General features: G+C 42.2%; 1 protein-coding gene and 1 long non-coding RNA gene across 2 annotated transcripts in view; one reads left to right on the top strand and one right to left on the bottom strand.

Annotated features, from left to right (window-relative positions):
• The window catches only part of SLC9A8 (solute carrier family 9 member A8), a 28259-nt gene extending 20088 nt beyond the window's left edge, over window positions 1-8171 (top strand). Inside the window, exons 12-16 of the mRNA XM_080557652.1 lie at window positions 1511-1593; window positions 3357-3468; window positions 3891-4111; window positions 5183-5329; window positions 6616-8171. Of these exons, the coding sequence (XP_080413778.1) occupies window positions 1511-1593; window positions 3357-3468; window positions 3891-4111; window positions 5183-5329; window positions 6616-6723 (671 nt within the window). The 3' untranslated portion in view covers window positions 6724-8171. The remainder of the gene's footprint in view (window positions 1-1510; window positions 1594-3356; window positions 3469-3890; window positions 4112-5182; window positions 5330-6615) is intronic.
• On the bottom strand, window positions 5724-12703 carry LOC308178675. Its single transcript, XR_013939892.1, has 2 exons — window positions 12656-12703; window positions 5724-8953 (listed from the first exon to the last, which is right to left on the bottom strand). It is a non-coding gene; the product is annotated as an uncharacterized lncRNA (long non-coding RNA).
• Between the last annotated feature and the right edge of the window lie 18 nt (window positions 12704-12721).

Raw genomic sequence — 12721 nt, 5'->3', positions numbered from 1 at the left:
TGATGATTCCAATGGGAGCAGGAGAGATGTGAATTTTCCTCTAGATATTCATATGTCAGTGGTACATACCTTTAAGAGACTTCCTAATAGTGCAGGCTGGGAGGCAGTCAAAAGTCACCTTTCCTGCCATCCTGGATAAAACATACAGTAAATCTTCTCCTTCTCCCATCCTGCAGGCTCCTGCTAAGATTTGCAACAAGATTGATAACCAAGTAGAGATCTCTGACTCCTCCGGTCCACTTTTAGTCACAGGAGATGGATTCTTAGCAGTATTTTTCTGTAAATTATTTTGGATATAAAAAGCTGCTTGCAAAAACAATACCTTCCCAGATTGAAAAGTTGGTTTTGGGAGCGGTCATACAGGCAGCGCAATGTCCTGTAGCCTTTCCGTTGGTTTATCAAAGGAAAACTTTTGAAGAAATGACTTGATTCGGTATTATATTCCCTATTTTTAGGGGATGGCATGAACATGTTCTATATTGTTTGCAGAAAGATGCATTTGGAACATGGTCGGGGAGTGACATTGCTGCAGACTTAACCACTCACTACCTGAGCACCAGTAGCTCATCAGGTTTTGTCTTAATCTATTACGAATGCTAAAAACCATGCATTCATTCAAGTCACCAAAGGAGTTAATTTACGCTACTGATAATTTCCTACACATTTACAGCAAGTTTTGGCTATGCAAATGGAAGTAGCCAGTATCCAAAGCATGAGCAATAATGCATTATGCTGCAATAACTCAGTTATCGCTACTGTCTGTTTAAAACCTTCCTGTTTGTAACAGCCTCTATGATAAGAGATTTACCTTGCTAGGACACCTACCAGAATAGTAGACTTAGGAAACAGTCTCACTGTGAGATTCTGTAATGCTAAGAAGTTGGTACTTTGGAAGTGAAATGTTTGGATGGAAGTAGTCATTGCGCGTTGGCGGTATTATTTCAGATTTCCAAACATCACTTCTAGACGTTACTAGAATATACAAAGGTTGGTAGATCATACAATGCAGTATTTTATTACAGCGAAAGTTGTGAACTCCTACAGTTTACAAGAACTGAAAGTATTTATACATTGGACACTTTATAATAGTGTTCAACATGCGATATATGGGACTGTGTCTGACATCTCAGTTTTATAGAGAATCTGATTTAAAGCTGCAGAAGTTGTTAGTGGTTGCTCCTTTAAGCTCGTGTTCTACAGCTTGTCCTGTATTCTTTAAGTAAAAAAATTCCTCAGTCTTTAGAATAAAGAAAAATGTTTAGCACAAGGTTTTGCTAGCTCATAATTATTAGTGATTTACAGCTGAAAAAAGCCTGCTGCACACAGACTAAAGTGCAGTCCACCAACAGTGTGTATCTGACTTTTTTGCATAATGGCATTCATGCTTATTTTGAGCATTCAAAGGTCAGGAAATGAATATGAATTTTATGTACCATATGTAATAATGTGTAATAGGAATAGAGAAGGTTTTACAGAATTCTTTATTTCAAATGTGGTTTCTCTTTTTCAGAAACGTGTGTTTTTGCATTTCTTGGCCTGTCAATTTTTAGTTTTCCTCACAAGTTTGAAACATCCTTTGTCATCTGGTGCATAGTAAGTATTTACTTTTTTCAACCTTGTTTAGGTACTTTTTTATGGTACTTGTGGGGAAAAATAAACCCTTACACTTACAATATTTTAGACTATTTGTTGGGTTTTATCGGTTTTTGTAAAAATATTTTTGTATTTTTATATATTGCACAAAGTTAATTCTCACTAATAGCATGAAATTATTAGTTTTGTTCTCAGCACTCTGGTGTACGTATGCATCAGCCTTCTTTAAGGAATTCCAGTTTACTGTTATTTTGGAACCTCAGCATACCAGATTTTTACTAAGAAGGATAAGAACCCTACTTGTTTTGAACCCTGCTAGATTTATTAAAATAAATCTCAAAAGATTTCAAGGTTATTATAAATGCCAGTTTATTCCAGAATTCATTTCCCTGGAAAACAATCCTGAGTTACGTACCTTTAGCTTCATATGAAGAATTTGTGTGAGGGGGCAGTTTGTAGAAACAGCAATGCAAACTAATATAAACTCGGCTACATTTTGTCACTCCAGGACTACAGCTTTTGTGTCTTACTGTCATAGATATTTGCAGTTTGTTTATATTAAACCAATTTAGTCCACACATCACATCTTCACTCTGAGCTTGCCTTCTTTAGAAGTAGCCCTTACTCAGAACTTCTCTAATGTCTATTCACTCTTTCACTTCTTTCTTAATTCTTTTTCTTTCTTTCTGTATTTCAGTGTAGTTTTTTGTAGTAATACTTTGGATTATGTTTCACATGGGATTTCCCTACATCTTTTGCTGTTATAATTAAGTGAAACATGAAACGTACATTCTCTTTGCAGAGTGAAAAGAGGAAAATGGGAATCCATTTCCCGTCACATGCCTCAATGCATACTAGTACATTTTAGTCCACGGCTAAAAGGAAGAATTGTTCTCTACAGGTTATAGATTATGATATCAGCACAGGGAACTGCTCTTGCTGCATTGCACATACATACCTAACTTCCTTATCTAATATATATCTAAGGTGTGAAACTTCCTTCTCTGTAGCATTGCCCTCACAGCCATAATGCAAATTGAATAATTTTAGGGTGATTCATAAAAGTAAACAGCACAGTCCTTCAAGGATCCTGCTGACTAATTCTAGGATATTTACCTTTGTAAGGTCTGTTTGTGGTGGAGCTTACAAAGCAATGCTCTTGTGAAAAACGGCTTTTCTGAGTTAGAGTTTTCATTGTATTCATTGATTGTCTGTCAATAAAGCAATGGTACTTTTTTTTTTTCCCCTCACAATGTTGCTTGGATGTTTGGTGTATTTTATAACCGTACCCAGGCGAGTGTTGAGGAACTGAATTACATGCCATTTGTTCGGCTTCTGGCCTTTTTCTCTGAGGAACTGGTCCATGGGGAGACAATAGAAATATCTTAGCCTCTTAGCTGCTGTGCCAAGGGAATGATTAAAGGAGCTGAACTGAGGAAAACTTTTACCCAAAGTAATTCTTGGTCTCTCTGGAATGCCTCCTGGGTTTCATTTATTTATTATAAGTAAAGTAGTGTCTGGTCTCTGTCAGTGACAAGTCTGGTTTAATTTCAGTTAAGCAGGCAAAACGTTTAAATGTTAAATTCCACATTGACTGATGCTGAGAGATATTTTTATGCTGGCTTAGCAACACGCCTGTTTATAAGACTTGTGGGTGATAAGGGTTTATTCACCTTAGCTGGTACAAGCTAAATGCAACGCAATTCAGGCCTGGGTGACTATAACACATCAGTCAGTCTTTTGCTTTGATTTTTGTTTTTCAGGTACTTGTTCTGTTTGGTAGAGCAGTGAATATTTTTCCACTTTCCTACCTACTCAACTTTTTCCGTGATCATAAAATCACCCCCAAAATGATGTTCATCATGTGGTTTAGTGGTAAGTGAAAGCTGAAAGTATGGAGGACTGGAAAAGAATGTTTAATGTCTTTCACTTTGTGGGCTACTCTGAGAGGAACTGGTTTTCCATCTGTGGAAAACTTAATGTTTGCACCGTTCTCAAACCCAAGTGCAATAGATATGTTCTTTCCCCTTTGTGCTAGGGGACCGGGCAGTATAGATACCAAATAAAACTTTTCTGCAAGAATCTACTTTCCTAAAAACCTAGCTGCTTCAGTCTGAAAGACAATACCTGAAGGCCTCTTATTCATTTTAGGATGGTAACCAAATGATAGATAACTGGGTGCGGCATAGGATTGTAAAAATCTTTTAAAGGTGGAGGATTCCTGTTGAGTTATCGGGGTGCTAAGGACTAACAATGGTGTTGATTCACTCTTCATCGATTCACTCTTCTCTCTGAAGGTCTACGTGGTGCAATTCCCTACGCCCTCAGCCTTCATTTGGGCTTGGAACCAATCGAGAAGCGACAGCTCATTGGGACAACAACAATCATCATTGTGCTGTTCACAATTTTGCTGCTGGGAGGAGGAACCATGCCCCTCATCAGACTGATTGATATTGAGGACTCCAAAGCACGCAAGAGGAACAAGAAGGACATTAACCTTAGCAAGACAGAGAAGATGGTTTGTTGCTGTTGTCTTATTCAGAGGATTTTTTTTTTTCATTTTCAAGGAAAAAACTAGTATTTTACTATTTACTAAAAAGTAAGATGGAAGTAATGGGCGTATGGTATGAAAAAGCCAAGCAGTATCATTTTAAAATATCCCAAAAACAGAGCTTGGTTAGTGTTTACACAAATAACTGGACAAAGACCTGAAAGTAATTTATCTTAACTCAATCTAATTATAAATTGATCCATACAAATTAAAGTAACGTTAAAGCATAAGACAGATGAGACAGGATAGATAGAGTCATATACAGACAGAAAGTAGCTAGGGTATTATGAGTCATAAATTAATCATAAAAGGCAGATGGAAATTATTTTGAAAAAGTCAAAGCAAAGGCCATGATAACGTGGTAACAACAGCACCTCTGCGACTGGGTTTTATTTTAAAGTCGTTTCTGGCTAAACAGAAGCATTGAAGAAAACTAACAGCCAGGCTCAAAACTCATCTGCTAAAGACAGGAGTATATGAAGTATCCTGGGAGCATTTTCCTGTTTTGTCCCAAACCATCAAATTGATACACACAGGGTATTATTCTGTGGGGTCTGAAGAACAGCTTCTCTTGGCATAAGGCTTTAAGAAAGTTTGCAGCTTTCAGAATTAGTTTATTCTGTTTACAAAGGTAGATGTCTATAGAAAGAGCTCAGGGATATGGCATGTTCTGAAACAGGGCTTGTTTTCAGTGAGATGTTGACATTAAAGTGTTGCTTGCTATATAAACTCATCATTCAGCTCACAAGAGGAATACCTGCACACTAGAAATCCATCCGTAGCAATAGTACAGAATTATGGAATATTTGAAGCCTTTCACCTTTCAGCATGAAAAGGGAAGCCAAGTGACTCTGGGAGTCAACAGCTGGACAGATTCATACAGCCATAAGTCCTGGTAGGCTGAGGTGATAATTTCCATTTTGTTCCGGCATGGGAATTGGTTGTGAGAAGGAACAGAGCAGAGTGGGGGCGGATAAAGCAAGCTGGAAGAAAGAACTGCAATATTTCTCAGGTTATTGCAATTTGTGATATTTCTAGGGAAATACCATAGAATCCGAACATTTGTCAGAGCTCACAGAGGAGGAATATGAAGCCCAGTACATAAAACGCCAGGACCTCAAAGGGTTTATGTGGCTTGATGCTAAGTATTTGAATCCTTTCTTCACCAGACGACTCACACAAGAAGTAAGTCTTTCTTGTTTTCTTGAAAAAAAGAAACTCTGTGGTAGAGTTGGTTGTCATTTCACTCTGTACCATTCAAGACTCAAGTGCAGCCATGCAACTTCTACACTAGGAAAAGAGAGCCATGTAATATCTTCCTTGTGCATATGCAGAACAGCTGTAATGAAAAGCTGCACTGTAAAATTGCCGGTTGGATTAAGTGAGCACCCCTGAGGACTACCACAATTAAAGTTAAAAAGCTGCATGGATTTATTGAACTTGCCTTTAAGCTTGCAGATTACCATGAAGGGTATCAGGAATTACTACTGATTCTAGGAAAAACTACTGCCACCTGTGCAGAGCTTTTAAAGTGCTATCACACAAAGTTGCTGCCCCTTACTGTACATGGTCCTATGAATTTTTGAGCTGTGATTTTTCTGCAGAGTGCAGCTTTTCTCCTGGAACTATGAATAAGGATTGCAGCCTTCGTGGTTTTTTTTTTTTTTAGACTCCTTCACTGGGAGGTGAAGACTGTGGAGCTGTAAATGCAAAGTGGCACCTGACCTGAACAAGTAATTTAACGCTGAGTGGCTCTGAGAGGTGTAAATACTGTGCCATTTTCACTCCGGGCCTTAGAATCCTGAGATTTCTCGGCCATATCACTTTTTTTCTAATTTGCCATAGAATTAAGCATTTTTGCTGTGCAATTAAACATTTTCTGTACAGTGTACCTCCTTCCTAGCCTGCTCAAACATACAATTTTTCTTATTTTGTACCTTTATTTTCAAAAGAATGCTTTCAGCACTTTCCTGCAAGAGCCAGAGGAGGTTTTTTTGTTTGTTTTTAGTAAAACCAGAAATGAATCAAGAAACTAGGGCAAGCATCTGATTTGTAGTTGGTAGCCAAAAATGCAGGCAGCCATCCAGATGGCAACCAAAGGCTAGAAAAATAAGTATGTGAATCACCAAAGCAAGCCACAAGCTTTCCCCTGTCCCTGGGAACACGTAGAGGAGAGTGAGATTCAAAGAAAGGCCATCTAGATGACTCTGACTGTTAAAATCCACAAAGCAGAACTGTCTAGAAAAACAGGTAAAAAACATCTCTCAAAAATATCACCCCTGGAAATAATTACTAATTGATTGAGCACTTGATGTGTTCTGGTAGGAAACAGAACGGCTTTGTACACTTAGAGACCACAAACAGATTATTTCCTGAGGAATGTGCTAAACTAGGCTTTCTCTTTCGCTCTCTCAGACACACAAGTAGTGTTGCAGCTCAATAACAACTGTTCTGGGTTTCTTGTGCCTTAGGACTTGCATCATGGGCGCATACAGATGAAAACCCTCACAAACAAATGGTATGAAGAAGTACGACAAGGACCCTCAGGATCTGAAGATGATGAGCAAGAGCTGCTATAGCAGACCAGGGAAGGAGTGCAATGAGTTTATCATTTGATCTTCAAAAAGTGGATTTAAGTATCAAGAGTCTGACTGCACAATAGCTGGAAAATTAATAATGAACTTTCCGATTTGGGGCATATCTTGTTCTGCGTATTTAGATATCGCTAGTCAGTGACTGAACCCCTTAAGTGTCAGACACTGGGCTGAATAAAGAACTTTTCAGATTCTATAGCATAGCAGACTCCACACAGCCTCTTAAAAAGCAGAAACATCTGCTATGAAATAATGACATTACTATGTCATTATGTTTAATGCGAGGTCTTCTTCCTATTATGAAATCTGCTGTATATGTGTGAAGTACAAAGCCACTGTATGACTCTGCAAAATAGGATGAGTTGCACTTTTTTAAATATATAGATGTATATATATACACACACTCATTCACATGGAGAGTCTTGACAGTTTATACTGTGAATTTGTTTCAGCACTAGTAAGGGAAGTTGGCTGGAATAAATCTATAGCTTATGGGATTTGCACATTATGAAACCAGAGAAGATAAGTACCTTGACAAAAAGCAGATGCTGCACACTTAAGGAAGCACCTATTAAAACTGGTATTTTTGTCATTTAAAATTTCTTGGTTTCAATTTTATGGTTTTATTTTTTTAAACTATTCTGAGGTGTCTAATCTGATTATGTACTGATTATGGCATGACTTGCAGGGATGGGGGATTATACGATTGTACAGAACTGCATTTGAAATTGTAGTTTTAACTTTTTTTTTCCTTCACTTAAGGAACCGCACAGTTCAGTTTGTCTGTAGTTAGTTGTTGCTCTCTGTTAGCACAGTGGCTTCAAATCTTAGAGAGCAGCAGCTTTTGTTTTACCAAATTCATGAAGTGCCCCTAACGCTCCAGAATTCACCAGTGGAATTTCTGAATTCTGGTTGAAGCAGAAGCAGCATTTTCCACATCGTTAGTTTGATGAACTAAATGCATACATGGGGAAGGAGAGTTTATAAAAATAAAATCCAGGTATAGAAGGCTTAATATTGGACATTATGAAATCATCCTCAGTTGGGAAGTGCCAAACAGTGTCCATTAGATTGTCTTGGTAGTATAATTCTTCCTCTTATGCTGTTTCAAATTAATCAGTATTTCACTTTTTCTACATGACATAGTTCATTTGCTCCATTTGCATACATCTAAACAGACAGCGTTCGTTGCGTTTGCCATGATTACACATACAGGAGTTTGCTATCATGACTGATGCAAACTCCTCATCAGTTATTTGCATATTCATTGTTGAAATGTAAAACTGAAGTTCTGCTTGTAAGTCAGACATGCAAGTGGACATGTTTCTCAAAGCAAGATTTATTTTCGGTCTGGTTTTGTTACTGGGGTTTTTTAATCAACCGCTTACCAGCTGGGAGGAATAAAAGTTCAAGATTGTATTTGGAATCCTAAACCTGTGCTGAGCAGTTTTTCAGACTAACACATTACAGGATTTGCTTCTTTTTTTCTCCCTGTTAGTTCAAAGAATTTATCTCCTAATCCCAAAACTGAAACATGCACTGGTTAAAGTCTGAATGAGGCACAAACTCATCTTCTGGTATTGATTTGTTTCTGGTCAATGCTTGTTTTTCTCTTTAGGGGACTCTGCAGTTGGTGTTTTTTTGTTGTTTGTTTTTTAAAGATGAGTTTCCTCACCCTCTAGACAACAGCAGATGTAATTACATTTCAGTTACCCGTCGGTCTTAAGTGTTCAAACTGAGAAACCTAGTAAGGTGCACAAACCCATTTCACTGTGCTATGAAGGGTGTGAACGTGTGTTCAGATTCTGCATTATAATGTTTATTCAGTGCAAAGAAGGCTGTTTATTTACTAGGCTAAATTTCACTTAATGAGAATTCATCTGTGCTGCCAAAGCCAACAGACTAAGGCTGCTGACTTTTGAGACTTTCTGTAGCGTTTATGCTGTTTGTCTTGCAAGGGACGAGCATGCATTATTTATCTTGTCCTTCTTTGTCTTGTACCAGCTAAGAACTTACACATGTGCAAGCCAGAATGGGGAAGCTGTTAAGGCTGTGCTGCCAGTGGGACCAGACTGACCTGTGTAGATCCTTACTCCTGTCCAGTCCAGAAGCTGGTTGGAAGGATGCCAGGAGCTTCTCTTGTTGCCAGGAGAAGTACATTGGTTAAATGGTCTAGATGCCACGATGTTGGGCACAGCGTTATGCCATATTCCTGCTGATATGCAAAATAGGCTTTAATCTGTATTGTTATTCTGAAATTGGTCACCTGTAGAAGGAATGAGGTCTGCACCAATGGATTAGCCCTTTGGTTAACTTCCATCAAGGTAAACTGAGCGTTTCCTGCCCTCTGCTGGCAGGAAGTGAGAATACCTTGACATCTAATAAGAATCATTTTCTGAGTAATTTTACACATTAAGTTGAAGCAATTAACTGATACAGCTAGAACTAATGAAATCACTTTGAAGCAATTAAGCTGAAGAAAATTTTGGGTGGTTTCATTTAAAAGCAACTAAAAAAACTTGTGCTAAAACTTAAACTATGACATTTGTCAAAACTTGGAATTAAGACAGCTTTGTTTTCTCTCAACAAAATACACACTAAATTTCATATTTTGGAGCAGATACAATAAGTTTTGGCCATTATTTCAGTGTCTGATTTTCATATTTATCATCAATACATTGACTTTGAAGTGAAGAAATCCAAACTGGGAAATGACTGTCACACTCTAAAACACATTGCTTCCTCCTTGCTAAGTTGCCTTGCAGTTATTTTAGATCATTTCCTATTTTATCAGAAGAATAGGAAACTCTAGTCTTATTTCCACAAGTGCTACTAACCCCACCATAACTTGGTGCCATCTGCAGATTTGTGCGCGTACTGTTTCTGCTTTCTTAAATACAGAATGATCAGGAAGTAAAATACAGATGTTACTAATTATGGAGACCCTGAAGTTGTGCCAGGCCATAGCCCCAGTGGCTGTTTCTCCTGACAGCTAAGGAGTTGTGCAGAGGGAACCCAGAGCCTCCCAGAAGTTATTTCTCAACCTCTTCCAGCCCAATTCAGAGTCCTGTGTTAGCCTACGATGAGATGCTTTAGCTGCTGATGCCAAAATCCATTATCCACATGAGGACAGCAGTTGTGCCCAGATGATCCAAGAGCCAGGGCATCTGCTGGTGCTGCTGTGCCCTCAGGGCAAGGCACAACCCACTGCAGAGGCTCTCCTCCAGGCCAGCCTGGGTCTTCGCCAGGTCTAACTCCACTGGTGCAGCAAGCCAGTGAGGCAGGCAGAAAGGGGATGCCCTACCTGTCCCTTCGTCTCCCCATCAGGACAGCAGCACTGAGTACGAGTGTGCTGTTGGGGTTTGGGATGGCACTCTGCCACCCGCTCCATGTTACCACACTGCAACCAGCCCATCTGTAGCCAGGGAAAGCTCCCTGGCCTCACCCATGAGACACGGAGCACACAACGGGACTCCATTTGCCCTGCTGCCAGGGAAATGAGGCTGTCATGGGAAAAGGCTCAGCATTGCTGAGGGAGGCAGGGGACCCTTTTCATCCACCCTGAGGGAAACAGGTGGGTGAAGATCACCACAGTCGATACCAACCACAGGCTGGAACATGGGGCTGTCCTGCAGACCTGCCACCACGCCTGTCCTCTGAGCAGTGAGCTGTCCTTGGCAGCTGGGTGACAGTCACAGATGGCACCACCATCACTGATGACCTGGCTTACACACCACGTACAGCCTGCGCCACCTTTGTGCCAGACCCCAGCCCTGGCAGTGAGTCACCAGCCGAGTGCGAGCAACACCTCCAGCTTTCCCTGCCGTGGTTTAATCATGATGATGCTATTTTTAACTCAGATGAGCATCTCTTGGTGTGGTTATTTTAAACTTGAAAGCACCTGCAGGCTGTTTCTCCAGCCTCATCTAGAAGATGCCATAAAAGGGAAGAGAGCAATAGTAATTATCTGCAGTTCAGGAGCTTAACCTTTGGAAAGAAAAAAAGAACTGGGCTCTGAGCTATGCTTGTTAAACGCCCTTAACCTCTCCTAAGCAATTGCACAGTTTGTGAGGGAGATCCCCCACCCCAAACAGGAGGCCTCCACAGGCCAAGATGCTGTAATTTGTCACAGAAAAGATACAACAAAAAAAAGTCTCAGGAAGCAGGAGGTGCAAGACCAGCAGGGCACCACGCTGCCAGCAGCTGCAGCTTCCCTGTCCCCCCACAGCACCCAAAAATGCAGAACACCCCAACGTATACCACATCTCCACCCAGAGCCACCAGCTGCCCTGGCTTCACGCCTGGCTCCCTGCCACAGCCACAACCAGGGACGTCACTGTGATGCAGTTACACAGGAGGAAAGTTTGCATGGGTTTACTTCAACAGCAGCTGCACTTACAGCACACAGCTCCCAGTTTCGGTGAGAGAAAGGCAGGTCTTACTGCTCAAACGCCGCACTACCTTCCATTTTTTGGAACCAATGGAAGAAGTTTCATCATTATGGCACTGATTCATTTTCACATTCATTGTGAATCCTGCTGGCTTTCCCCAGCAGTCACCAGATTCCCCGTTTGCCTTCCCTCAGGGGAACCAGGACACACGAGGCACCTGAGGCGAGCACCCAGCAGCTGCTGAGGAGAAGTGGGAGCAGCGGCCTGTCAGGGAGGCTGGGGCCTGCCCAAGCAGCTGCTGACAGCAGCTATAAGTGAGCAGACACGTCAGTTTTGAGGGCACATCAGGGTACATACGTTTCCCACACAGCCTTGGAGCTGAGTGTGTTATGCCCTTGCACCCAGCAATCCCATATTTTGGGAAAACACCACACAGCTTACTGAGGCCTGCAGGCGCCTGGGCTGATGGGTGCTGGCTATGGGGCATCCCCAGGGGCTCAGTGTTTGTGTCAGTGGCAAAATTAAAAATAAGCAGAGCACCTGAGCAAAGCTCTGCGGTCATTTCACTCAGAGAGGCTTTGAAGGCAGCACAGCAGGCACCATCCACCTCCTCTGGAGGTGAAGCTCTCCTTGAGAGCCAAAGTACAGAAGCAGTGCTAGGAGAAACCTGACTCAAAGGGCAGATTTGTTCAGATTTTTACACAATCCGGCTGCAGCTTCCCTTAGAAGCCTCGCTGTCTGAAGAGCAGCAGGATTGGTGACAGGACAACATTTGTTCTCAGCTCCGTTTACACAAAAACCCCAGCCTGCTGTCCCTTGGCGCTGAGGAACGCACCCATCGAGGCTGTGGCGCTGGGGACCCAGCCTGGGCAGGGCCCAGACATGCGGGAAGTGAGAGCCTGAAGGCTCAGACCAAGGAAGCCATTTTAGAAGCTAGGGCAGGATCAAGCCGCACACCTCCTGCCTCAGCCAGGCCGCTGGATGCTGCGTGGTGCCAGGTCCGGGCCTGCACATGGCAGAGGTTGGTGGGACATGGCGCTGGCTCGAGGAGCACATGTACCCCTGGGATGAGCGGGAAGGCAGCATGACACCACAGCGTGGGGGCTTCGCAGACGCACACCAGCTGCTTGCCATCTCCCTGACACCCTCTTTCAAACTTGAACCACTGCGGGCTGCAGCTCTGCCACGAGAGGTGTAGAAACAGCAGGAGCCCATCATCCTCACACAGCTTTCAATGAAAGGCAGCAAAGGAAGATGCCGCACTTGCCTCAGCGGCTTCTACCCCACCAAGCAGCACAGGGCTCACACTCTGCACCATCACCAGGCTTCCACTGAGCAGCAAGGCAGTCCCCTGCACCTCAAACCCCCCAACTCTGGAGCTGGGTCTCCAGTGAGACCCCCAGTTCCCCCCCATCCCAGAACCACAGACTAGCCCTCAGCTGCCCCGTGAGTTAAGAAATCATTTCCCATAACCAGCAACCACCTCCCAAACCATGCCCCACCACAGCAGTAAACACAGCCCCTACCTCAATCCCCAGAGGTGCTGGGGCCATCACCCCCACCAGAGCCATCCCAGGAGCTGCTGTTACAGA

This window comes from Anser brachyrhynchus (assembly GCF_964034855.1).
Source record: "Anser brachyrhynchus genome assembly, chromosome: 16".
Taxonomy (NCBI): domain Eukaryota; kingdom Metazoa; phylum Chordata; class Aves; order Anseriformes; family Anatidae; genus Anser; species Anser brachyrhynchus.
This window is presented reverse-complemented; position numbering and strand designations above follow the sequence as displayed.